Raw genomic sequence first — 27,505 nt, forward strand, 5'->3', positions numbered from 1 at the left:
TGTGTGTGTGTGTGTGTGTGTGTGTGTGTGTGTGTGTGTGTGTGTGTGTGTGTGTGTGTGTGTGTGTGTGTGTGTGTGTGTGTGTGTGTGTGTGTGTGTGTGTGTGTGTGTGTGTGTGTGTGTGAGTGATCAGGACACTGTACCCCAGTCAGCCCCCCCCGTCTGGCCGCAGCCCTCGAGGTTGGCCTTCGTGGATGGATTTGAGAGCACTACATATAGTGCTCAGTGCACCATACCCCCCTTCTCCAGAGTCTTGATAAGTGCTTGGCCACACACACACACACACACTGTTGCATCCATCAGCGCTAAACACAGAGGAATTAGCGGTCATGTGTGTTATGTGTGACCCAGTGTTTCGTAACAATATAAATCATAAACCACTCCAACCCCTCTAGACCTTTGTATATGGCAGTCATTATGCGGTCAATGTTATGAGGCTGAAAGTAATTTCTCTTGTAATTTGTTGCTCGAAAAATGTGTTAATGCTGCGTTGCTTTAATGTGTATTCGGTATCGGTACTGAACCATAGGGGTGTTCCCACTGACTCTATCGTAAATGTTTATTTAAATCTGCTTAACAAAATACAAATGTACTCTTGTTTCCAGTTCACTGCTGTTATGTGAATATTAGTGGTTGGTTTATCTAAATAAGCAGTCGGGACCAATTCTGCAATCAGGGGCCATTATATCACCTCAGAAGAAGAGGGTCAACGAGATGACGGAATTAAAATGGTGGCGGTCAAGCGAAGGAAGCGGAGGCTTGATGGAGCGAGCGTCAGAGGAGTTCTGCTACGGCCCTGTGCGTACCAGCGGAGCTTCAATGACATTTTAGTCACCCGATTTCTGTAGCCTACCTCATTATTAATTCATATTTCTTGGCTGAATCTGTTTCAGTTGTACCTAGTCGCATTTACCTTTTATCGATACTCTAACGTTTCCACCTCGACCCTCATGGAGAAAACATTATTCTCGATTTTGATACATCTTTTCAAATGTTCAGTGTTTCCACTTCCAACGTTTTCTTTATGCAAATTGCAAATGCTGATAAAAGCAGCTGAATGGAAACACACCCGAGGCCTCACCAGAGCTCAGGGCTCATTTGTTTGTGGTGATCCCCGGCGGTGCTGTAGGAGAGATGGGAGGAAGGGAGGGGCGTAGGCTGGGCGCTAGAGAGATACTAGGCTGGGGATCTGCTGGCCCATCACCTGCAGCGCTCACCTGTCGGGCTGAAGCAGGCGGAGCAGCGTGGGGGACAATCTGTGTGCTGGCTCCGGGCTCCGGGCCCAACCCAACATGTCTGGCCCTGCAGCTGCGGCAGAGCTAATTTTAGCCTGTTCACCAGACCAACCATATATGAGAGAGGGAGACTCTCTCTCCCTTACCTCTGGTGTGCTGTGCTAACCAACTCTTATAATGGGGCCCACAAAACATAAAGTCCTGCATTATTGTTTGTGCTAAAGCAGTCAGCAGTGGTTTTGCTTGCGTCTCCATTTTGTTTGCCTCCCTGACCACAAGGGGGACAATAATTGTCTGTTACGTCTTGCCTCTAGCTTATCTAGTCCAGAAGACGACAGGTCTACTCTTTTCACCTTACCTCCTGGGTCCGAGGCCCCTGTGGACCATTGTCTCGTTGAGAACACAACATGTCATGTCTTGCTCGATGCTCGGGAACCCTAGTAACCAACCAACCGGAGCCGGAGGGATTCAAACCGCAGGTCTCCATAGCACACCACGCCCAACTGCCGTCGCCGTGCCGACCCCAACCACCAACACACCCGCGTCAAAACAAACGCTGATGTTGGTAGAATGGTTCCCGGGGACAGTCGGGACACGTCACCCGATCGGGGGCCGGAGCGGGCTGCGGTCCGTCCTCTCGGCCGACCCAGCCCGGTGTCACCCAGTAGACGATGATCGCCCCGCTACAGCAGCACTCTGTGTGTGTACAGGGGTGACTTTTCCTAACCAACATAAACGACTCTTTGGCTGTCGAGGAACATATTGTCATAATCACTGTTGTTGTAGTAGTTTCCATGGCTGGTGCTTACTGCTCGGAATAGTCAGAAGATGTCCTGTCACAGGCTGGAGAGAGGGAGGGAGAGAGAGGGAGAGAGGGAGAGAGGGAGAGATAATTAATTTAGGGTTGGCTGAGCCGCGCTGACCTTGGAAAAAGGGCCGGACTGTTGGAATCTGCCACTGGTTATGTAGGACAGAGGGGGAAAAACACACGCGTATGCACGCTTATCTTATAGTTTTTTTTTTATTCATTAACTGATATTTTTTTTGTTTAACTGGCTGAGTTTCAATATAAGTCGCGGGGAGACGAAGCTCAGTTCGTTTGTATATTTTATTTACGTGACCATATTTTTGGTTTATGTTTAAAAAAAAGAATCAAAGAACCAGTTCTTCTTGTTTTGGGGAACCAGTTCTTGTCGTTCACGTTCGGGATTCGTTCGTTGTAACGAATCGGTCGCGACCGACACATCCCTTGTGTGTATGTGTTTTCAACAACAGATTAACATGTAATAGGCAAACCAGTGCTAATTTGTTGGTTTAACTGGACGAGTAAACATCTATGTTGATATTCATGCAGGTTTCTTCCTGAAAAGTAATTGAAGGAAGCCTTTTGCTAACGTTAAATTGGCAAAGAGCAGATGTTGGTCTGATCTTCCTCCTCGTGTGTGGGTGTGGGTGTGGGTGTCATGCTGTAATTCAGTTAATGAAGGTGGTTCAGTCAAGGGTACTAAAGCACTTGTGGGAAGCTGTTCAGCTGTCTACGGGCCACTACACAGACCGAACCAGTCCATGCTGGGGCCTCCATTCTGGGGCCTCCAGTCTCTTGGGCCTCCAGGCTATGGGGCTTCTGGGCTCTGGAGCATATGGGCTCTGGGGACGGGGCTTTGCCTGGCTTAAAGGCTGATGTTTCCAGGTTATAACCATGTAATGAGACGTTGGAGGCTGGAGGAGAAGAACCACTGGGACAAACGTGACCCGACTCTTTTTCCAGTGTGGTCTCAATAGGTGTATTTCAAAACAATGGCCAGAGGAACATGAATGTCTCTCTTGGATTATGTGAATTCACATAATCCCAGTGTCGTGTACATTCTCCACAGCATATCATCTTTTACTAATCTTTATTATTATTTTTCACCTCAATGGAGTCAACACCAGGGAAAGCCCTGTGTTAACCCAGAACGCCGCTATTATTAAGGCTAGGTGTCACTTCTGAGCTAAAACGTGTCACCTTTCAGAGAGGAGAGACACCCGTCTGTCCTTTCTGCTCAGCCGACAGGTGTGTTTGTGTGTGTGTGTGTGTTCCTCTGTGCAGTACTTCCCTGTTGTGGGCGCGGTTCTATCAGGGTTGGAACCTGTGGGTTTGTTTGCATGAGGTCATAAATGCTGCTGGTCTGACTCATCCTACCACGAGGGATGAATGTTCCCTCATCCCAGGAAAAACACTAACGCCTCTTGAAGACAGCTCTAGTACCCAGTGGTACATAAGGCGAGCAGACGGGTACCGAGTGTAATGAACACTGTTTGTCCTGGGATGCCTCTGTCAAAGGATGTTATCGGGTCAGCACTACGTGTTGAACGCAGTGTGTTTAGAGGTTTACCTACAGCCGCTTGGGAAGGAAGAGGACCCCCCCCCCCCCTCCTTACTGCAGTAATCATTATTGAGACCCTTAAAGTGGAGCCGCCGCTTAAATGGATTCAGTCCAGAAGGCCAAAGGAGCTGCAATGATGATACGTACACGAGGCAGGCACAAACAGACACACACGTACATTCAACAGCATACAGGCACACACGAAGCAGGCAAAAACAGACACACACAGCAACAAAACAGGCATGCACACATCAGAAACCAGCAGCAGGCAGGGGATTCGGCCTTGAGTGTGTTGCCAGCAGCTTGTTTGATCTGACGGCGTGTTGTCGTTGTGAGAGGAATGCTATGTTGTAACGTAGCGTGTGGGGTGTAACGGTACACAAAAGTCACGGTTCGGTTCGTACCTCGGTTTTTAAGTCACGGTATGGTACGGTTCATAGGGGAAAATTAAAAAAAAACTGCTTGTTTGTCAACAACAGAGAATGGCCGTAGATCGGCAGCAATGAAAACACCAATAAACTTGGTTATGGCATTTGCATTTCTGAGTTGCCAGACAGGGGTTGTTGAAATAGTGTCGTGAGCTGGGTTTGCACAACTCGTTTTTTTTTCCACAGCAACAGTGATAGTAACAGCTGGATGGTCCCTTTCAAATGCATGTGCTAGGGATGTGCATTTCTGGCAAAAATACTATTTGATAGTATTCGAAAATCGCTCAATCAAGAATCCCCCACGCACGCACGCACCTCGGATACAAATACGTGTACAGTTACACCCCTAGTAGCGTGCAATGCTGCCAGTGTTCCACGTCCCAGCATGCTTTGGGATGCAGGCAAGAACAACACTCGTCAGTCCCCACAGCAGGAAGACCCAAATATGGCGGTGGACATCACCCCACCTGCATATCATGTCACCGAAAGACAAACAAGCTCTGTCGTCTTCTATACACAGATAGCGCGTTAGGGCTTGAATGAGACGTCCTGTTCACGGTGGTCACCACAGAACCCCCTGTAGCGGCTAGGCATTCCAACTATGTTGCGAAACCAGTATAGTTCAAAGAATTAAGTTCCACTTCTTGTATGTGTTTGATCCTTTATTCTTTCTCTTCGTAAACACGTTGGAATACAAACTTGTGCCAGTGACCGAATCTTTAATTGTCGTACGTAAGTGCAGTCAACGGAAATGAATCCCTCCCTAGCTCGCTCTCGCTCTCTCTCTCCCTCTCTCTGTCTCTGTCTATATGAACAGGAGAATGCAATCACACATAACCACCATTACTACGGCCAAACCCTCGGTGAACACGGCCACCACCTACAGTGAGAGTGCGGTGTAAAACCACAGGACGTACAGAACGCAGGAGACCCATGTGGCTCCCGCACCCGCTATGATGTTCCAGGCGTCCTTCTGCTTTTTCCTGAAGCATCATGTTAGTGATGGGCTTCATGGTTTGAGGTTTCCCTCCTAATCATAACATGATGACGGCGCGTCATGTGGCTCAGGAGGTAGAGTGGGTTGGCTGCTGGTAACCGGAAGGTTGGCTGGTAACCGGGAAGATTGGCTGGTAACCGGGAAGGTTGGCTGGTAACCGGGAAGGTTGGCTGGTAACCGGGAAGGTTGGCTGGTTACCGGAAAGGTTGCCAGTTCGAGTGTCAAGGTGTCCCTGAGCGAGACACCTCATCCTGACTGCTCCTGACGTGCTGTCTGTCGCCTTGCATGGTCGACAACGCAGCCGGTCGTGTGAATGGGTGCATGAATGGGTGAATGTTAGAGAATATTGTGAAGCGCTTTGAGGTGCAACTGGTTAAATAGAGACCATTTACCATGTTTCCTTTGTGATCATAACACTGACACAGGCAGCTGGAGAAAAGCTGATGGAAAACATGGATTCATGTTGGTCGTCATGGTCCTATCATTTAATACGTGGAGATTCAGGCCTTCCTTGGCGCCCGTGGGCAGGGAGGGCTGTGTATCAGAAAGGATATCTATTACAATACAGAATTCAAAATTGCAATCGATAAGGAAAAGTGGGTATATCTTCAAACAAGAGGCGGAGGATTAAAAAAGATTGGACACAACACTGCATTGTTTGTTGTGCAATACTGCAGGGTTGAAACTGAGACGATAATCCACAACTTTTCTACCCCATAGTGTTACGGTTGTTCTAAGAACAAATTAAGTTGAATGTCTGCCAGAATGTGTAGCGCCAGACGTTGTGCGCTGTGCCTTGTCCACAGTGCACACCCAGTCTCCTCACCTGGGCAGGGAAACTACAAGGTTGGCTAAAAACTTCAGATGGATTCTTGAGGACTGCGTCTTAAATTTATCATCCTGTATACTTTGCATTTTTATATTAATCACCTGGCTGATTTATCTTTCTCTTTATAGGGGTCCTACGAAATCCGTAAGACAATGACGTTCGCCTTCTTAATGATATGAACAAACTCATAACGCATCAATCAACATATATTTTGTACAATTTCCAACAGTTGGAAGCAATTCAATATATTCGGTATTCTTTACTTATTTTACATAATATGCACAATCAGAACAGTTTTATTTCACTACGATGGTGCTCATGACGTCTTCTATCTGGCGGCACTGGATGGCAATCCTGCGGCCCTCGTTGGCATGTCATCTCGGGTCTTTTATCTTGCAGAATGGGCGCTCTCGCCTTCTTTACCGCAAGTCGTTTTCGGACAGGTTGGAGAGGATACACAGACTTGGCAGGCCGATGTAAAGCATTTTTCAGAAACAACACTGCCTCAAAAGGCTATTAGCTTAAGCAACGCCAGTAGAGGGCTATAGGCATATACTTTTCCCTGAACATTTAAAGGTTGCAAATGTGCAAAAACATTCAGTCCAATGCTTAAAATATATCTGTGACATTCAGTAGGCCAATGCTGTGTAAAGTGTGTAAAGTAGTGTTTCTTTCTGTTCAATAGATAGAACTTTATCAATCCCCTGTAGGAGATATTTGTTAATGTTTGTCCCTATAAAACAATAATGGTAGAAAATAAATACAAAGCAGACTGACTGTACAAAATGTCGACTGAAAAATTTATCGCGGCTGTAACTGGGCACCCGGTGTTGTACGATCCTTGCCTTTTTCATTTCCGAGATCGCAACAAAAAAGCTCTGGCCTGGGCGGAGGTGTCACGCGTGGTTGTTTGGTCTGGTGTGTGAGTTAATGAAACGTTTGAGATTATTGTCAAATAGGCGCGATACATGCCTGCTAACCGAGATCCTAGCATATTAATCTTCCTTGCTCTGAATGGGACGATGTCGTTTTCAAATATCGAAAATGCATACGTTGTGCAAAAGAATAATGCGCGCATGATAATGCAATAATAATGCAAATGACTAATGCACGGAACAAACGTGTCACTACGTGGCAGTTTAATTGAGGATAGACAGCTGACAAATGACCATTTAGCAGACGCTTTTATCCAAAGCGACTTACAATAAGTACATTTGTCATAAGAAGTGAAACAATATATCGCTGTCAGTGACAGTGATAATGACAGCTGTGTTTTCTGTTTTGTGTTCAATAGTTAATGAGTGCAACATCCATAGTGATTTTGATAGGGTTAGTGATGATAAGCGGGAGTATTTATGGAAAATATTTGCGATCTAGAACGTTTGTATTTAAGCGGGAATCATTTGCTCTCCATGCCACCAATCTATGGAAGTATATCTGTGCCATCGGATTTTGAAAATAAAAAGCCATTGAATTTTAAGCACTGAATATTTATGCATTGAAATAATGCATCTGGATTTTTTACCTCTGAACTTAAAGGTTGGGTATTGGATTTGCGGAACGCCAGCAGATTTAGAAAATACACAACTCAAATGGTCCTACCCCCTCTCCTTCAACGGGACTCTCTAAATCGACGCCACTTGTCCCGGGGTGGGCCTTTACGTCCTACGTCACTCGCTATGGGTGTGCATGTGTGCGCGTAGCCGTTTGTCTCAGGGATCTGTGCACGAACTCCCTTACACTACAGGATTACGAGCGTCAGTGTCGTTCGCGATGGAGGGTGGGTGACATTCCTACAGTCTGTGATGATAGGCTATATTTCTACAAATGACTTACTATTACTCAAGGTAGGGCTGGGCGATATGGACAAAATCTTATATCACGATATGAGTAATTTTATATCACGATATGGATATATATCACGATATGGTATGTTTGAAGTAAATTAAAATAATAAATGGCTTAAAATAACCATACTTCACATTTGATCAGTTTTTTATTTTATTTTGAACTTGAATTTCCATGCTTACAAAGGAGTAAGTAGCGAACAATCTCTCAGACAGATTAATATAAAATAAAAATCACAGCATCACACAAATATTTTAAATACTAATTATACACTTATAAAATAAAGTTATGTGCTGTGCAAATAGCTGGTGGTAAAAATATAACTGTTTCTTCAATACAAATGAGATTTTTTTTCAAGTGAGTCTCACACCTGCCTTGCTTCAGTCAGTGCAGTGCAATATAAAAAAAAATTATTTTTTTTTTTTTTTTTTCTCTCTCAGTATAAACGATATGGCCAAATCTCTCCCGGTAGACACTTTCATATCGTCCACGGTATGATATCGTCATATCGCCCAGCCCTAACTCAAGGTATCTTAAGTTTCCTACTGGAGTCATCAAAACTTTGGACTTTGTGTAATTTGTAAGAAATATTGTGTTGCAAAAAACACTTTGTGTCTTACCCTTACCGTTACCCTAACCTTAACCCCAGTAACATTTCTTCATCATAAACTACAAGTTACGCAAAAGGGCATACAAACATCCAGTCCAATATGAAAGAAAAAAGCTAGCTTCATTAAGGAATCGAACCACTTAACCCCCGCGTTAATGAGTTGTTCTCTGACCACTAACCCATCAGGTCTTAGTACATGTGATTCAAGAGTTAACCACTTGACAATCTTTAAACTTCGGTTGCCTACAAATTGTAAAGACAGTGATGTGTGTACAATACATTGTGCGCATATCCGTCACTCGCGATGTGTGTGCAGTCCAAAATGAAAGAAAAAACCTTGCATCACTAGGGAATCGAACCCCCAATCATCAGTCTTTAAACGTTGGTCGTTGGTAACTGTAAACAAAGAGATCGCATTTTGTTTAACTGCTAACTAACAAACGGGTTTATGCGTTCACTGAACAAAGATTATGGAAATAAAAGACCACTTTTCCATCAGAAAAATCCTCAGAACCGTTATTACCAACCCATAGACACTAAAAGCCAAAACCTTTCTCACATGCGCACCCATCGCGAGTGACGGCTACGCACACACATGCACACCCATAGCGAGTGACGTAGGACGTAAATTCCCGCCCCGGGCGAAGTGGTGTCGATTTAGAGAGTCCCCTCCTTCAACGCAGACTCTGACTCCACCCATACCAAGTACATGGACGCGCAATCATGCACGAGCGCGAACACAGATGCGCGAGAGCGAACACAGATGCGCGAGAGCGAACACAGATGCGCGAGAGCGAACACAGATGCGCGAGAGCGAGCCAGGCTAGCTAGGTTGGAGTTTAGGGTTGTCTACTAGTGCTAGGTCCAAATTAGGGATGGGCGTGAGGAATCGATTACTCGAGTACTTCTCGTTACTAGGGGTGGGAAAAATAATCGATTCTTTGATGCATCGCGATTCTCGCTAGAACGATTCTGTCTCGATGCAGATAAATTAATAATCGGAATAAAAAATAAATAGAAAAAAACATTTTTTTTTTTTTTCTTTTTTGCCTGCTGTAACATTCTGTTCGCCAGAGAGGGATCATTTTTGTCATTTTAAAATCATTGAATTCATCTTCAGTTTGTATTGGCCAATCTGATTTGTCGTGACACGATTGCGATTCAGCCTACGCATAGCATGCGTGCAAACTCACAGCCAGACACAAGAACTCCTTCTAATTCAAGAGCAGCTTTTCCTTTAATGACATGGAAAAGAAAGATTAGAAATAAAATAAAACTGAAACCTGTTTTTTGCATGCTTCCATATTCTGTTATAATGCAAGCTGCATTGATTATTGCATTGTTCATAGAAAGTCATATTTGTGACAAAGCTTTCTCTCTTATGGACTATTAGATAAGTTAATTCATCTGTTGATGTCTTTAATGATCATCACAAAAGTAGGAAGTGATTAGACAACTCTGAGTAGCAAACCCAGATGTATAGATATTTTTTTGAAAATCACGCATGGAAATGTACATAAAAAAAATTGTTGCATCGAGATGCATCGATAATCGCTTCAGAATCGAATCGTTGACCTCCATAATCGGAATCTAATCTAATCGTGAGGTGCCAAGAGATTCCCACCCCTACTCGTTACAAATGAACTCGGTTGTTGGACAGGCAAACTCGAGTTTGCATATACACACACAAACAAAGTTTTCTGAAGCTAATGTATATATTTTCTGTGCGGCGCCACTAACGCATGCCGTGGGCACAAAGCAAATGAAATGCACGGCGCGTGCCGTTCCGTGTGCAGGCACGCCAGATTTAAAAAAGTTAAGAGATGGCGGTTAAAGCAAAGCGCAGCGAAGAATTTAAATATTTTAAGAAATAGTAGATCATAAGGTGAAATGTAAAATATGCCAAGCGAAATCGAGCTACCAGAGTACTACAAGTACTATACGGCAACATATGCTCCTGAAACACAACGGTGAGTTCGGGAAAGAAAACCCGCAGCAACCAAGTGTGTCGGCTATTTTCACCGCCGCAAGACGCAGCTGTAATCCCGGTCGTGTAGAGAAGATCACAACGCTGAGTATTTCCATAGTCCATTTGCTGCCGTTTTATTTGCAGCTTTCAATTATTTGCAATGGTTAGGCTACTTGTTTAGTTTTTGTTTTTTTTAAACCGTTACAGGCCTTGGTTCGACGTGATTTAAATTGTGAGACGCATATTTATCTTTGTAAGGGAAATGTGTTTTGAACGTTTGCAAAAATAAAAATGAATACTCTGATAACTCTGACTGTTTTGATGGAGAATAAGCATTACATGTTTGGTTGGTAATAAAATTTGCAGTTCATCATTAGGCCTATTCCTGCTGCAGTTGCGTTGCATTCTAAAAGTAGATTCGATTAAACAAGTACTCGATTGATCCTCGAGGAATTCCTTCGATCACTCGAGTTTGGAATTTACTACTCGTGCCCATCCCTAGTCCAAATGTGGATTAGCTAGTTAGCTAGCTCCAGTAGCTACCGCAGGATAACAACAAACAGAAGCTTGCTCTGGGTCACGAGCTTTGAGTACATGCACGAAGGGGTCATGTGTGGGGAGTGGGGGAGGGGGAGTGCAGTACGACCGTTTGATTGACGTACTTACTGTCCAATGCCACTCGGTGGTTCTGGAGGTGGTTCTGGAGTTTTTCGAGCCCTGCCCGTTCCACAGATGATTGACTTGTTTAATTTTCATGTCAGTACTTCTAACTCAGTGGCTGTAAGTGGGTTATGATAAGGATTTCAAGTAATTTTGCAAAAATGGCCAAAAAAGAAAATTCCATACCCAACCTTTAACTCTTACATTTTTCAATAAATCATTTTCAGCTTTATTTTTCAATGTTAAAATATTCAAAATCAAATATTCAACATTAAAAAATTCCACTTAAATATTTTCAACATCCCCAATTCAACATGCCAAATTCACCTGCAAAATTCAATGTCTGAAATTTCAGTATTAACATCCGGGGACCCAAGAAAGCAATCGATCCTAGATGCTAGATCACGGTCATCAAGCTACAGATAGCTGTAATGTTTTTTCCTTCGATGAGAGCAAGGAAAAGTTTTACCTTTTCATCGGTCCGCACGTAGGCTATCTATTATTCACAGGTATGGACGAATTTAAAGGATACATTGTACATATTTTTTATTCGAAATTCGTCCCAGCCTTTATACCACAGATACTCTAGGGTCTAAAGCAGATAACCTTGTTGTCTGATTACAGTTTAATTCATTTTTCACAACCTACCAGCTCTCGTTCTGAAAAGTAGTCACCGTGCCATTAGTTTCAATGGGAATCGCGACGGTCCATACTTTCAACATAAAGTGTACATATTTGTAATTTGAAATTCGTACCAGCCTTTACAATATACTTGAGTCCACATCTCTGATGGTTGTTGTTGGTCGACTTTAAGGTCTTGGGTATTGTCTATAAGTAGCACCGGTGCCAAGACAAATCCAACTGTGTGTTTTAGTGCTTGGTTCTGGCCCTGTTGTAACGGAGCTCAGAGTCTGTGTGCATTCCTCTGCTCCTCATGTTTTTGCCTCTTGAGGGACTCTCTGATCTGGGGAAGCAAAGCTAGACCCAGACCTCAGTCCCCTCTCTGACCTGGGGACACGAAGCTAGACCCAGACCTCAGTCCCCTCTCTGTCTGACCTGGGGACTCGAAGCTAGACCCAGACCTCAGTCCCCTCTCTGACCTGGGGACACGAAGCTAGACCCAGACCTTAGTCCCCTCTCTCACCTGGGGACACAAGGCTAGACCCGGACCTCAGTCCCCTCTCTGACCTGGCGACACAAGGCTAGACCCGGACCTCAGTCCCCTCTCTGACCTGGGGACACAAGGCTAGAAGGGGCCCTCAGTCTCCTCTCTGACCTGGGGACATGAGGCTAGACCTGGCCCTCAGTCCCTTATCGCTCTCTAACCTGGGGACACAAGGCTAGAAGGGGCCCTCAGTCCCTTATTGCTCTCTGACCTGGGGACACAAGTCTAGAAGGGGCCCTGAGTCCCTTATCGCTCTCTGACATGGGGACACAAGGCTAGATGGGGCCCTCAGTCCCCTCTCTGACCTGGGGATACGAGGCTAAACGGGGCCCCCCACGCAGGAGGAGGGGCCCCAGCTCATAGCTTATCCAGAGACCATCATCGCTGTTTTTCTCCAGATGGTTGCTCACACAGCAAAATGTATTTATGACTGTACGATAGGGGTGTGACGAGATCTCGTGCCACGAGATCTCGCGAGATTAAACTCGACGATATTACCCGTCGCGTTAAAAATCTGTCTCGCGAGATTTGTGATTTATCCAAACTTCTATTTGTCGCCTGTGGGGGCAGTAATGCGCCTTTGCTACATCTAGGCTGCCATAACCTAAAGAAGGAGAAGGAAAAGAAGAGGAGGAGAAGGAGAAGGAGGGAAAGCACGGGAAGCATCGAAAGCAGCCATAAGCTGTGTTCGAAATCGTTCCCTATCACGGATATAGTGTACTATATAGGGTGCTCGCTTTTGTAGTGGTGTTCGAATTCTCAGTGGTTAATTTCATGCACTATATAGTGCACTTAAAATACCCAAAATTTGAGTGTACATACGATGTAGCCTACATGTTACGCCCGTATACCACAATGCAATGTGGCCGTGTTTTCCAGAGGAGAAGAAGAGGCTGAATAACCGCGAAAACGAATACATTTAATCAAAGTACATTTTGGGTACTTTGATTTGGTTTTGCACATAATATTGTTTGCAAAAAAAAAAGAAGAGAATTATTTAATTTAATTTATTTTAATTTAACTTTTATAAATTGTAGTTTTAGTTTCAATTTCATGCATGTAAAGAGTTATAATAAAACATTTCAAAATGCATGCGCGTCTTGGTTAAATAAAAGTCTGTTGGTCCAGTCATATAATTTGTCATTGGAGTTTTCTTAAAATCTCGTCTCGTCTCGTTCTCGTGACACACCGAAATGTTGACTATACCTCAGGTATTTGGCTCATTTCGATTCGCCCCTGCCTGCTTCAGAATGTCTGGCTTTGGGCATTCACAAAACTGTCCTTAAAACAACCCTAAATGTTCGTTTTCAGAAATGTGCAACTTACCGAGTGGTTAGTGGTGTTCGTTGATGTTCCTAATCAAGTATCGTAGCGAAATACAGTTTCTGTCGTCTTTTATTTGGCGTTTCGTAAATCCCATTGAAACGGAAACCGGACCGGAACCGGAGGCGGAATGGGGCTGTTGTTTTGTTGTAGTCTTTTCGCTCGGTTCTCCGTGTCAACAGTAGGGCTTGAACCAAGCGAGAAGACTACAACCAGCCCCCCTTTCTGTTTCCGGTCAACGAGCAATGCATTCATTTCTTTCCAACAGAAATCAATGGATTTACAAAATGCCAAATAAAACAAGACAGAAACTGCATTTCGCTACCATACTTTATGAAAAAAAAAAAGAAGACGCGGATGTCTGCATTGCCTTGGGAGAGTGTAGACTCTAAACTCTCCCCAGGCAATGTAGACATCCTGAATTTAAAGTTGTAAATTCAGGTCTGCTGTGCTTCCTTTGCTTCCTTCTGCTTCCTTTGGACACAGTTTTTATTTTATTTTATTTACTATCTTTTTTTGTTGATTGATCCGAAAATGATCCAACCCGTGACTCAAAAACCTTGAAATGATCCGAACCATGAGTTTTGTGATCCGTAGCACCCCTACACACTATTAAGTTATTTTTATTGCAATTATATTATATTTATTTTTTCTGTTATTGACACAAACAGGTTTAAGTGACGGTAAGAGGACTTACAAGCTTCTAAAAAGGGCCAAGTAGCTTTATAATTTAAAGTTGAAGTGATGTTATGTTGAACTTGTTCATTCAGCTGTTGTAATCTTGAATGTCCTGGTTGTATCAGAAGAGCTTGTCTGAGGGGAGGGGATCCCTCCACTGTCGAGGTGTAGGGGGTTGTAATACTGTCCTCTTCTTACTAGAAGAAATGGTTGACCTCCTGTGAAGCTTGTGAACGTAATGATCAAGATGACCTGTTGGAGTCCGTTTGTTTCTTCCTCTCCCTCTGAGCCTGATTTTACAAGTTTGTAGTTCAACTTAATGCATAAAGAGGAAGGCCTATTTATTATAATAATAATAATAATAATAATAATAATAATATTATTATTATTTTATTTAAAGGCGCCTTTGCGGAACCCTACGGAACCCGTAAAGGGACATGGAAAAAAAAAAAAAGTAAACGTTTCTCGTGAGCACGAGATAGTATTGATTGATCAGCATGATGCAGTGTCCCTACCAAAGCTGAGACAAAACTTACGCCCATGGAATAAAGTACCGAGCCTGTCAAGAATCGGCGGCCGCTTTATTCCGACCATATTCCGACCTATACGGCACACTAACCATCTCGTAGTTGGAGGTAAAAGAGTATACGCGCTCCAATAGTGCGAGATAAAAATATAGCACATTCATTTTAATGATTTTAGCTTGTGTGTGCCCGTGCCCGCGATAAATCACACACAAGCTAAAATCATTCAAATTAATGTGCTTTATTATCATCTCCAATTATTGAATCACGTATACTCCCTTGCGCTCCACCTCCAACTACGGTTAGTTACATATTTCCTGCTGTCGGCTCCCAGACCGAGGAGCACAGGTGATACGTTCCCTCCAGGGCCGATGCGCTCTCGGGGGCAACACCCTTCACTTTGACCGACAGTGAGTCTGCTTATAGGTCGGAATATGATGGAATGAAGCGGCCACCGATTCTTGACAGGCTGGGTACTTTATTCTTACACACAACCAGACTCGTTCATTACTTCACTAGACTGACACGCACGCTATCGCTCACTCTCCTCGCTCGTCCACCTACTCGCTGACGTCACACATTAACACACACACAGACACAGACACAGACAGCACACAGACACAGACATACACACACTGCCAGTGATATGCGCACGATATTTCCCGGTGCTCATGAGCTACTTTCTCGTGCTCATGAGCTACTTTCTCGTGCGCACAAGATACTTTCTCGTGCGCACGAGAAACGTTTTTATTTAATTTTTTTCATGTCCCTTTACGGGTTCCGTACACGGTGACATAGAGCCCTCACCCCATGGCCCTCACACACCACACATGTCTGTAAGACCAATACTTCCTTGTTTACAAGCCTTACGCCCCGTGCCCACTACATGCGTCCGTCGACTGATCCCCATTGACTTTCAATGGGGACGGACACGCAATGCATTGTGGATCCGTCCGTTCCGTTGGAGCCGGTCATGGCTCAGTCAAAAAGTTGAAAAATGTTCAACTTTTTCGGCAGCGACGGTTCCGTCATCCAATCAGATCGCGTATGCAAATTTAAGCACTGTGACGCGACTCGGGCTCTTGCATCGCAAAAAGCAGGAAGTAGCGGGAAGAACCCGGCGAAGCGATTTGATTGGCTGACGGATGCCTCTGCAAAGACTACTCCCCCATCAGTCAGCCACGCCTTCCCACATCAGTCAACGGACGCATGTAGTGGGCATGTAGGGTTACGCCTCGTGCCCACTGCACCGTCAGTCAACGGACGTGGGAAGGGCGTGGCTTTCGGATGGGGGAGTAGTCTTTGCAGAGGCGTCAGCCAATCAAATCGCTTCGCCGGGTTCTTCCCGCTTCTTCCTGCTTGTTGCGATGCAAGATTATCCGCTTTCCCGCTTTCCAGTATCGTCAGAGCCCGAGTCGCGTCGCAGTGCTTACATTTGCATACGCGATCTGATTGGATGACGGAACCGTCGCTGCCGAAAAAGTTGAACATTTTTCAACTTTCTGACGGTGGCGAACGCTCCAACTGAACGGACGGATCCACAATGCATTGCGCGTCCGTCCCCATTCAAAGTCAATGGGCAACGGTCAACTGACGGAGGTAGTGGGCACGGGGCGATCCAATAAGGCGATCCCTATCAAAACGGGGCATGTATACTTTGATTGACAGCTACACCAGCAGACAGCGAGGGTCGGGACGGGCCTTCTAATAGCCAATGAAAATACCTTTCTGACGATATCCAGCATGTCAAACACCGTCTCACGTGTGGTTGAGAAAACAAATGCGCAAGGGGTGTGCGTAAACTAGCAGGCTCTTCCCCAGAGTGCGAGTGTGAAGCAAGTGGTTGATTTGCGCGCTCGTGTGTGGTTTTATTTTTATTTACTTTTGTGAGTTTGGTTTTATGAACATTTTGAAACATGCCTAAACGCCCGGAGAAGGAGGGAGGGAGGGAGGGAGGGGGGGAGGGAGGGAGGGAATCATATAAATAGTTATCTTTGTTTATTTTCACATTGTTATTGTAATTTAACTTATTTTTGTTTATTTGTACATACTTATTTATAGAATTTTTACTATTTCAGTTTTGGTGTTTATACCGTTGCAGTTTTCACTTTTTAGTTAAAGATAATAGCCAAAACACTTTGTTTTTGCTTTTTTTTGTCCGTCGTGGCTCTGCGTGTAACCAGAGCGTGTAACCAATCAGATGGTGCTGTGGGTTGGACAATGCTGGAGGCAGCGTAGTGACGGCAGACAGAGAGGCGCGGCTGCATCAGAATAACCCAGTTTTAAATTGATCTATTATCGGCCGTCGGATCAAAAAAAAAGGCTGGTGCCGATATGCGTCAAAATGCCGAATATCGGCGCCGATAATCGGTCGATCCCTAGCAATTAGTGTGGGAGGAGGGCGGAAAAGTGGACGAGGGTTTAGTGGTGAGGTAAAGCTGGGTGTCGTCAGCATAACAGTGGAATTGAATCTTAAATTTACGGAAGATATTGCCGAGAGGAAGGAGTTAGATGATGAAGAGGAGGGGTCCCAGGACAGAGCCCTGGGGCCCACCTGAAGTGACGGAGGAGGAGATGGATTTGAACGACTTCAGTTGGATGAACTGAGTGCGGCCAGATAAGTATGATTTGAACCACTCTAACGGAGTGTGGGTGATGGCAATGGAAGCTAGTCTGTTGAGGAGGATGGTGTGACAGAGTGTATCAAAGGCTGAACTGAGGTCGAGGAGGATGAGGATGGTGAGGAGTCCAGAATCAGCTGCCATTAGGAGGTTGTCGGTTATCTTGATGAGTGCTGTTTCAGTGCTATGGAGTGGGCGGAAACCGGACTGGAACTGATCATATAGGTTATTGTCGGATAAGTGAAAATGGAGTTGGGAGGCAACTGTTTTTTCAAGGATTTTAGAGATGAATGGAAGATTGGAAATTGGACGGAAGTTGTTGAAGTTGGAGGGGTCGGCACCAGGTTTTTTCAGTTTTGGTGTAATAGCCGCGGTTTTGAAGGTTGTAGGGAAAGTTCCAGTGGTGAGAGAGGAGTGGATGATGGCAGAAATGAGGGGGGCCAGAGAAGGGAGGCAGGCTTTAGCTAGTTGTGTTGGGAGGGGGTCCAGTTGACAAGTGGATGGTTTGGATTTATGGATGAGTTCTGTGATTTCTGAGAGCGTGGGGAGCTGGAAGGAGGAGAGTGAGAGTGACGAAGGGTGAAAGTCTGTCGAGAGGCTGAGGTGAGGGATTAATTCAAGGTGCTGGTGGATATTCTTGATTTTAGAAGTGAAAAAGGACATAATGGAGTTGCAGAAGGAGGTTGTGTACAGGTGAGGGGGGAGAGAGTCCTGGGGTTTAGTGATATTATTGAGTAGGGAGAACAGTGACTTGGAGTTTCCTTTATTGGCAGTGATTATGCTGGAGTAGTAGTGGGTTTTAGTGCTGGCAATGGAGTCCTTATAGTCTAAGATGTGGCTATTGTACATTTCTTTGTGAATGGTTAGGCCGGTTTTTTCATGGAGCCGTTCAAGTGGCCGACCTTTGGCTTTCATCAGACGAATGTTGGGGGTGAACCAAGGGGCGGAGACAGAGAAAGAAACAGATCTGTTTTTCAACGGAGCAAGAGAATTGAGAATATTGTGGAGACGAGTGTTGTAATGAGAGACCAGATCATCAGGGCTGGATAGATTGTGGATGCAATTCAAATATTGAGCAATTGCCGCAAGGCACCAAGGAACCATTAAAGGGAAACTTCACCCATTTCGATTAAGCTTTGTATCGTTAGAAATCCACTCATATTTTTGAATGGTCGTGCATCATTCCCTTATTTTCTGGAGAGACTGGAGAGATCCGTATCGATCTCCAACACTTCCTGTTTAAGATGACGCAATATGACGATTTTTGCGTAGAAGTAAATAGGAAGTGTGAGAGGGGAGGATTCTCGTAGGACTACAAGCACAAGGGGGTGGGACCCGCTCTAGATCAGCGGGAGTGGCCAGCAAAGCTGTGCATCGTGGTGTAGGGCTGGGCGATACGACGATATCATACCGTGGACGATATGAAAGTGTCCACCGGGAGAGATTTGGCCATATCGTTTATACCGAGAGAGAAAAAAAAAATATATATTTTTTTTTATATTGCACTGCACTGCACTGCACTGACTGAAGCAAGGCACGTGTGAGACTCACCTGTTAACTTGAAAAAAAATCTCATTTGTATTGAAGGAACAGTTCTATTTTTACCACCAGCTATTTGCACAGCACATAACTTTATTTTATGAGTGTATAATTAGTATTTAAAATATTTGTGTGATGCTGTGATTTTTATTTTATATTACACTGCACTGACTGACAGCCAGGCAGGTGTGAAGCACACCTTTAAAAAAAAAATGTTATTTGTATTGAAAAAACAGTTAAATGTTTACAAGATGTTTGCACTATATGACACTGCAGTTAATGACAGATTTTTCGCTACTTACTCCTTTGTAAGCATGGAAATTCAAGTTGAAAATAAAATAAAAAACGGATCAAATGTGAAGTATGGTTATTTTAAGCCATTAATTATTTTAATTTACTTCAAAAATACCATATTGTGATATAAAATTACTCATATCGTGATATAAGATTTTGTCCATATCGCCCAGCCCTATTGTGGTGCATGGTGGGAGTTGTTGTCTTCAATCCACAAGCGCCAAAAAGTCACTTTCTGCCTTTTATCGGTCAAGACGGCACCAAATTAGAATTCATTTTATTATTCGCCTACATAAAGGACCCAATTTCAATACATATTCATGACTCCACCGGTGAAATGCTCCTTTAAACCAGGATCATTTCAACCTCTTGGTTATTTCTAAAATCTTTACCACCTTTTCGATGTTCTTCAGCTTAACTTTGCGTGACTCTTTGCCCCATGGTGTGTACGGGCGGAGTTATCACCACATGATCAGTACATGATGTGTACAGGCCTGTTATCAGGCGAAGGAAAGGGCAATCGTGGCGCCAATGAGCTTGACAGATAGCGCTGGTTGTTCCTGGCCGATGGGCGCAATGTGAGACGATTTCCTTGATAAACTGCTAATTCGAAGCGTCCCTTAAGATAAATGCAACAAGGACGCGCCCAACATTATCTGGCTCATTCAGCGACCTCATAAAGGTTACTCACCCTGCCTACGCTCTGGCTTTCGTTAGTTCTCCATATAACATTGAATTCTTAAGAAGACTTCTGGAGTCAAAAAGAATGTGGAACCAAAGTCATGGGGAATGCCGCAATCTGTATCAAAGTGCTGTGTATTTTTCTTTTAAAAAGCCACATATTTCCTGGGTTGATGTCAGGGGATTAACCTGTTGCTACATCAGTACACACATGAGTGAATTTATCACTTTCAGGGTGTCATAGTCGACCTTACCCGAACCCAGCTTCTACAGGGTCTTAAGCAGGGTACACCCTCTTCTCTCCTAACCTCCCTAAGGACACCTCCTCCTATCCTAGCCTCCATATGTACACCTCCTCCTCCTAGCCTCCATAAGTAATAATAATAATAATACATTTAATTTAGAGGCGCCTTTCAAGACACCCAAGGTCACCTTACAGAGCATATAGTCATCATAAATCATTTAAAAAACAAGACATTGTGGAAAAAATAAATAAATAAACATAATAAATAAAACAAAAACAAGACAAAACAAAACAAACAAACAATCAAAACAGTGATCAGTTAGACGTTGTGTGCGAGTTTGAACAGGTGAGTTTTGAGTTGTGACTTGAAGGTTGTAATGGTGTCTGACTGTTTTACGTGTGGGGGGAGGGAGTTCCAGAGCCTGGGTGCTGAACAGCTGAATGACCGGGCACCCATTGTAGTGAGTCGTGATGTGGGGATACATAGTAGTCCAGCAGAGGTTGAGCGGAGGGAGCAGGAGGGAGTGTATTCTTGGAGGAGGTCGCAGAGGTAACTGGGGGCTAGGTTGTGGAGAGCTTTGTAGGTGAGGAGTAGGGTTTTGTATTGGATGCGGTAGTGTACTGGGAGCCAGTGAAGTTGGATGAGGACAGGGGTGATTTGGTCAGATGATTTGGTGCGGGTGATGATCCGGGCGGCTGAGTTCTGAATGATCTGCAGTCTGTTGATGAGTTTGGTGGGGAGTCCGGTGAGGAGGGCGTTGCAGTAGTCTATGCGTGATGTGACAAATGAGTGAACTAGGATTTCAGTGCTGGATTGGGTCAGTGATGGGCGGAGTCTGGCGATGTTGCGGAGGTGGAAGAATGCAGTCCGGGTGATGTTGTGAATATGGGGTGCGAATGAGAGGGTGTTGAGAGCCTAAGTACACCTCCTAGGCTCCATAAGTACAACTCCTAGCCTCCATAAGTACACCTCCTCCTCTCCTAGCTTCCATAAGTACACCCTCTTCCCCTCATAGCCCGCCATAAGGTCACCCTCTCCTCTCCCAGCCTCTGTAGGCCCATGAGTATACCTCCTCCTCCTCACAAACCAGCCTCATGCCTGGCTCTTGCCTTGTTCAGGTGAGGCCATTGGTTGACCGATGAGCAGCAGCAGACGTCCTTCTCCCATTGAGGATTTGACTGCTGGGTCAGCCAGGTGAGAACATGGCAGGGAAACACTCACTCCCAGTGGTCTTTCTGGTTTCTGTTGGTGAGAGGATGTTGCAATAATCCATAGATATTTCAATAATTTACAGATGAAAACAAACACATTTGTGTTTGGGAATGGCTAAACATTGTATTTGCTGTAAGAGTGCACAAGGCGTAAGCAATATCGCATCACATAGTCCAGAAGTTTCAGTCAATGTTCTTTACAAGCAGTTTATTTCATGTTATTAGTCCTTAGATTTTTAGTGCTAGCACTTCTAATACAGGATAGTATTTCCCCATTATTTTAAATGATTATATCTACTTTCAGCACAAAATTTCACAGTGGCATATGCCATTCAGGCCTTTGAACAATATATAGCTGTAAAGAATAAATGTCCAGAGGATGAAGCAGGGACATTGTCTAGAATTCATGAGAGCAGTTACGGTAAAAAGTGACCTTTTAAGTTCAGGTTTTAACTAAGCTTAAGTTTTTAAAGCCTCAGAATTTACATATCTATGAAAGCATACTCCTGATATGACTAGGACTTGCCGTCATCTTTCGCTTTAGCTTGAAGGGGATTGCCTGTGACTGTTGGACAGTTAGACAGGGGAAAGGAGAACAGATTTTTGTTTTCCGAGGCAAACGGGGCCACGGTAGTGACGCAAGGAGCTGGTTAATTTATCACCTTAACTCACACACACACGTTTCATGTTCTTGAATGCTTGTATCGGCGGAAGTGGCTGCGTAGGAAACGTACACACAGACACACCCACACAGCGTTTTTTTATTCAGTCTGTGAATATGCTGCCTCACCATGGAAAATATTGTCTTTGCATGGTATTATTGCGTCATTAAATGAAGATATAAACTTACCATTATACCACTTTAATAGTCTACATTATACCATTAAAATAATATTTAATATGATTTCCATATTATACTTTACATTTCCATACTCTTCAATTGAATGGCCCACAGTTAGAATGTTTAGAATGGCATTTTGAATTTGTAAGCAAATCTGGATATTTATTGGAATTCCCCATAAATATCTTGACAATAAATCGTTCCATATTATTGCAGAGGCCTAGAGCTGGACGTGTCAGAAGTAATGTTTCATGCAAACCACGTCAGCGATTTCTCATCCCTCGCTAATTTTAGCTGTTGTCATGATGCTGTAGTGTGATGAATTGGGCGTTTCTAAATGTGTTCTGCAGTGCCTCTGAAGGGGCTGTAGTATAAACACAAGGCTGGGTCTTCAATCCTACAAAGGCTGACTTTGCGCTCATTGGGCAGAGCTGCTAATAGCTTGCTGCGGATCAGCACAATTTCATAAGGGGGATTTGGATAATGATCACATGCTCATAAGCAGTGTGTACTACGAGCTGATCCTGCTCGGACTCTTGTGGACGTTCGTAACTCCAGAACCCTGGGCCGTGGTGTTCTCCATGGCTAGGTTTGGGACCCATCAGCGTGCTAAGACCGGAGGCAGGTCTGCTGTCTGTCAGGGCGGCTGGGCGCTGTTGAACGTGTGCTGCTCTTTAAATTGCCCAGTAACCTGCTCTGGGATTATACCTGACACTGCTAACACGCCCGAATGGAAATATATGCATTCATCTTCTAAATCCCTAATCCTATCAAGTGAAAACCACAACAAGCTGCCGAGTTGTTTTTGGAGGGCGAGGGGCTCAGTGGCTTAGCATATGAGAACCCCCCGCACCTCAGCCCAGCAAACATGTGCCTGTGATGGAAGGCAAAACATATCTTAGGTCTTCTTCTACTTCAGTTGTTCCAGAGGAGCATCGAAACCCTTGGAAGGAGCTGGCAGAAAGGCTTTGATCTGCAGACCAGCCTCCAGGCCTGTGGTGTGTTTGTAAGACCTTCTAGATCTGCTGGTTTGGTTTCAGGGACCACTTGGTCACGTTGTTGTTGCCGGGCAATTCTTGAAGGTAAATTAAATGTCGACACTGAGTGGTCCAACCAAATGCATTTCTTGCCTTTGGATTATGACATTTTTACGGTGATAATTTTTGCTTTTCTACATCATCGAGAGGATTCTATAGTTCTCTAGAATGGTTGTCTGCTAAATTAAATCAGAGAGGCGTGTGTTTCTCTGTCCGGCGTAATGCTCCTTGATCAATACTCCATACCTCCAGATGGATTCTGTATGAATGTGATGATGAAGACACTCCTTCTGAATTATGTAGGCTTCAATAAAGGAAGAAAAACATTTCTATACTTGTGAAGATATAGACTCACCCTGGTATGTATGGTATGGGTTCACGACACAGTATATCTGTTTATAGAGCAGACAGACTCCAGGACATCAAACACAACTGCAGTTTTACGAGGACCAGCTAACTATAGTTGGTTGCTAAGGAACCAGCTATCGGGATAGGCCTATCTTTATCAAAAATAAAGTACTAATTAAACTATTAAAATAGTTATCTTCTGTTAACTTTCTCTCTATGCCAAGACAACGTTTGCTATTTTTATTTTTTTTTTGAAAAGTGAGAACATTCTTGAGCGTGCCTCCCCATGTCTAGTGAGTTTACCTGTCGAATGCCCCGCAGTCATGCATTCTCAGTTACACTGTCAGGGAAGGGTTAATAATTAGGGGACAGTGGAGCTCTTGTGTTCCGATAACCTACAGTCCCAATATTTGCCATGTTTGGTAACTTGTTTGAGTGCACAAACACTCCATTGTGCCCAGTACAATCGACACACACATTCACACAACTCTAACTTCTCAAATACTGTCATTCTTTGATGAGTAGAGAGAGACACATGCTCTTTGATAGCAGCTCGTATAAACATGGTCTATTATGGTAGAGTTAATGATCAATCAGTTCTGTTGGAGAAAATTTTGCTTTTCACTCTCTCTAAACTGCTGATTTTAATTTCCACACTCAGAATTAGTCAGAATTAGCAATTTGTGACACGCGCATCTCTTAACGTCTAATATCCTTAAGCAAGGTGGCATTGGAATAGATAACATGTGTATTAAGAAAAAATATATACAGAATATACAGTATGTTAATCCTATAAATTCATCATCTATACACATTCAATGTCATCATTTCTGGATTGACGGTGTGGGCGGCCATCTTGAGAAAGACAGAGCATTCTTTGGCCAGTGTTGTGGCGTCCATACCCTTGAGCACTTAATGACTGTTGCCCGTTAGTAAAGACCCGAGGTTGATGGTTGACCTTGTCTATGTTGAGATGTGAATCAGCCATGATGTTTGGTCACTCACCCCCTCACCAGGAGGACTCGCTAATCCTTCCTTAGCAAGGCATAGGAACCACCCTGTCGATTTCTCCATAAAAAAATCGACTGTTTGGATTCTGTGTTTGCATCCCACTGTGTATGCTCAGAATTTGAAAAGCTATACTGTACGTACGTTCATACAAACGGATCCAAGGTCTTTATTTATATTCAGAAGAAGTGAGCTGCCCTTCCTGCACCGACCAGAGCTTCTTATTCAGAGAACATCTCCATTCCGATGTGGATCTGAGTCCTGAGTCCTGAGCCTCCCAGTGGCCTGTCATCCCGACATCCAACGCAAGGTTTTGTTGGTTGGCGGGAACAATTTGAGAGAGAGACCTAGCGAGGGTGGTTTGTGTGCGCCCACTTGTGTTGGACAAACCAAGATACAGCTCTGGGAGAAGCTAAACACAAGTTTGAAATAGGCCGTGAATGTCTCGCCAGCTCCCCAATTTGGAAATGCATGTCCACTGGATGAGTTACATCTCCAACAGGGTCAGCATTAGCCTGGGGTCTGAACTATACAAATCCTTTCACGATTTCACTGTCTCAGGAACGTCAGGTGGCCAGATAATGACACATGTTGTCGGTTGCTCCTGGTACTTCAAGCAACCATTTTATTCCCTCTCTCTGTCCCTCTCTCCCTGTCCCTCTGTCTTTCTCCAGGAGGCTGCGGGAAGGGGGTATTCTGAGAAAGATGCTGGGGTCAGAGCGCGGCGTCGTGGAGGAGTGGCTCTCAGAATTCAAGGTAACCTGTCAAAATTATAATCCAGTGTGAACAATACATTTATTTGAGTGGAGATTTGACAATATGCCAATTTTTCTGTATACGTTACAGCTGTTGTTATAACTGCTGGCTGGCTGCCATACCAATCTGTCCAATGGACTTTCATTGTTGTCAACTATTTATATGAAACCTGGGATGCAGGAGGAAGGGAACTGCAGCATAGACATGATGACACACCAGGAGGAGAGGTGTGTGTGTGTGTGTGTGTGTGTGTGTGTGTGTGTGTGTGTGTGTGTGTGTGTGTGTGTGTGTGTGTGTGTGTGTGTGTGTGTGTGTGTGTGTGTGTGTGTGTGTGTGTGTGTGTGTGTGTGTGTTGCTCTGACCGAGCACACAGTGCTCACCCCTAAGCCAATAGGAGTTCACGTTTGTATTTTTAGGCAAGGGATGACATCCAATGAACACAACAGTTTGCGTTGTCTGGATCCTACTGTGATTACATCCCGGTCATAAGCTGCTCTTCAGAAGAGGATCTTTCCTAATGTGTGACTCAAAATTGCAATTGTCCACAATGTATATTATCACATCACAACGCACTCCTACTCTTTCCCCTTGAGTGGGGGACTCTTCTGTCTACAGTGACTGGACTGGAGTGTAGTGTGTGGAAGGCTGAGGAGGCCTCTGGGACCCACAACCTACCAGCTGTGTGTTGACTGCAGTGTCGTGATGCTGTTGTCATCCTTTCAGACCTTACCAGAAACCCGCATCCCCAGCTACGCAGGCAGCCTGCACCTGAAGAAGACCCTGGTGCCAGCGCTGTACCGGGTCATCCAAGACCCCAACAATGAGGTGGCACACACAAGCACACATTCATCAACATTCGAACACACACAAACACATTCATACCCATGCACATGCACACACATCCACATGCACTGTTGGCTCAGGAAAGAGGTTTGTGATTGAGGGGATATCCCGGTCCAGGCCATCCAAGTCCTCCCCGGTGTTTCCATCAAAAGTGATTGGCTGATGCTAACCCTATCCTATGCATGGGTTGAGCCAACACGGGAGGGACTCTTGAGTCCGTCATCATTGGTTATGTGGCCGTGTCCACATGTGGGCATGTGTGTCTTTGTGTATGTGTGAGTCACTAAACAATGAAGGATGCTTGTAGGCCCTGACTTTATCTGCGAGTCGTGTGACGCCGGTCTGCGTGTCGTGTGACGTCGACCTGCGAGTCATGTGACGCTGGGCTGGGGTAAGGGTCAAAGCAAGTTAACGTAACTGCACACAATGAGGTCGGTTTTGTGTATCGCCAAACGTTAAAAACATGCAGACAGACTTTCCATCCAGACGGGGGAGGGGAGGGCAGCATCATGTTGCCTGCATCTCGCCCGCTGTCTGCCTATTTCCCCGGCAAACATGTTTCCATGCTCTCCAGTGACTGGATTATTTTAGTCCAAGGGAAAAATAAATAAAAGGTCACAGCGTCTGCGCCGCCAGCCTTTAGGCGCCCAATGAAACGCCACTTCAATTGCTGTCTTGTGTGTGTGTCTTGTCCTCTCCCCAAGCTAAATGAGAGTGTGTGCTGTTAATCATCGCAGGTCAACAGTGTTGTGGGCGGCAGTAGCTCAGGAGGTAGAGCGTGTTAGGACCACTTGGCTCGAGTAGAGCTGACATAAGAAAGGGAGGCCACGCTGATTATAAAGATGGAACAATTATTTATTTAAAGTGCTAAATGCAAAACCTTATCAGTAAGGGGAAGCCAAACCAAAAGTGTAGTGCATATCAGTAGATGTAATATAAAGCAAAGTGAGGTAAAGATGAGGAGCGAAGCTGCAGCCAGCCCTTCCCCATCTGGCCATAGCAGTAGTGAGAGAGTCCGAGCCGACGGGAAAGGCGTCTTTTATCTCCAGCTCAATCAGCCCAGTCATTAGCCTGGCACGGCCCATAGAGACAGCTCCCCCTAGTGGCGATAGAAGGAACACGGACACGGAACACGGATAATCATGACACGCCAAGCAAGGCAGGTAGAGAGGCACATCCAGCACGGCAAAGCTGGGCGTGACATCACTCCCCCCTAAAATACAGAGGCCCATATTAACGGGACTCTGTAACTACCCAACGATCCCAAATCACCAAAACACAATGAGTGAATTCTAACCAAATAATAAATTCACACTGGAAGACTCATACACTCTATTGTGCACATTCACCCATTTAACCGTGCGGTCACAACTGTTACAACCCATCACCAACACCGGCCATTCTCACCACCCGATCGTCACCCCATCATACCACCAAGCAGAACCTGCG

At 44.6% G+C, this 27,505-nt stretch overlaps 1 protein-coding gene across 3 annotated transcripts in view; it reads left to right on the forward strand.

Annotated features, from left to right (window-relative positions):
• Window positions 1–27,505, forward strand: part of LOC115533713 (protein FAM126B) — an 87,912-nt gene that overhangs the window by 9,505 nt on the left and 50,902 nt on the right. For 2 of the 3 annotated variants that reach the window (XM_030344346.1, XM_030344348.1), the window contains exons 2-3: window positions 25,132–25,213; window positions 25,937–26,038. In XM_030344346.1, the coding sequence (XP_030200206.1) occupies window positions 25,163–25,213; window positions 25,937–26,038 (153 nt within the window). In that variant the 5' untranslated portion in view covers window positions 25,132–25,162. Of the gene's footprint in view, window positions 1–22,461; window positions 23,147–25,131; window positions 25,214–25,936; window positions 26,039–27,505 lie in introns of those variants that run through there. The other variant, XM_030344347.1, reaches the window with a different exon arrangement.

This window comes from Gadus morhua, chromosome 20, assembly GCF_902167405.1.
Source record: "Gadus morhua chromosome 20, gadMor3.0, whole genome shotgun sequence".
Lineage (NCBI taxonomy): Eukaryota > Metazoa > Chordata > Actinopteri > Gadiformes > Gadidae > Gadus > Gadus morhua.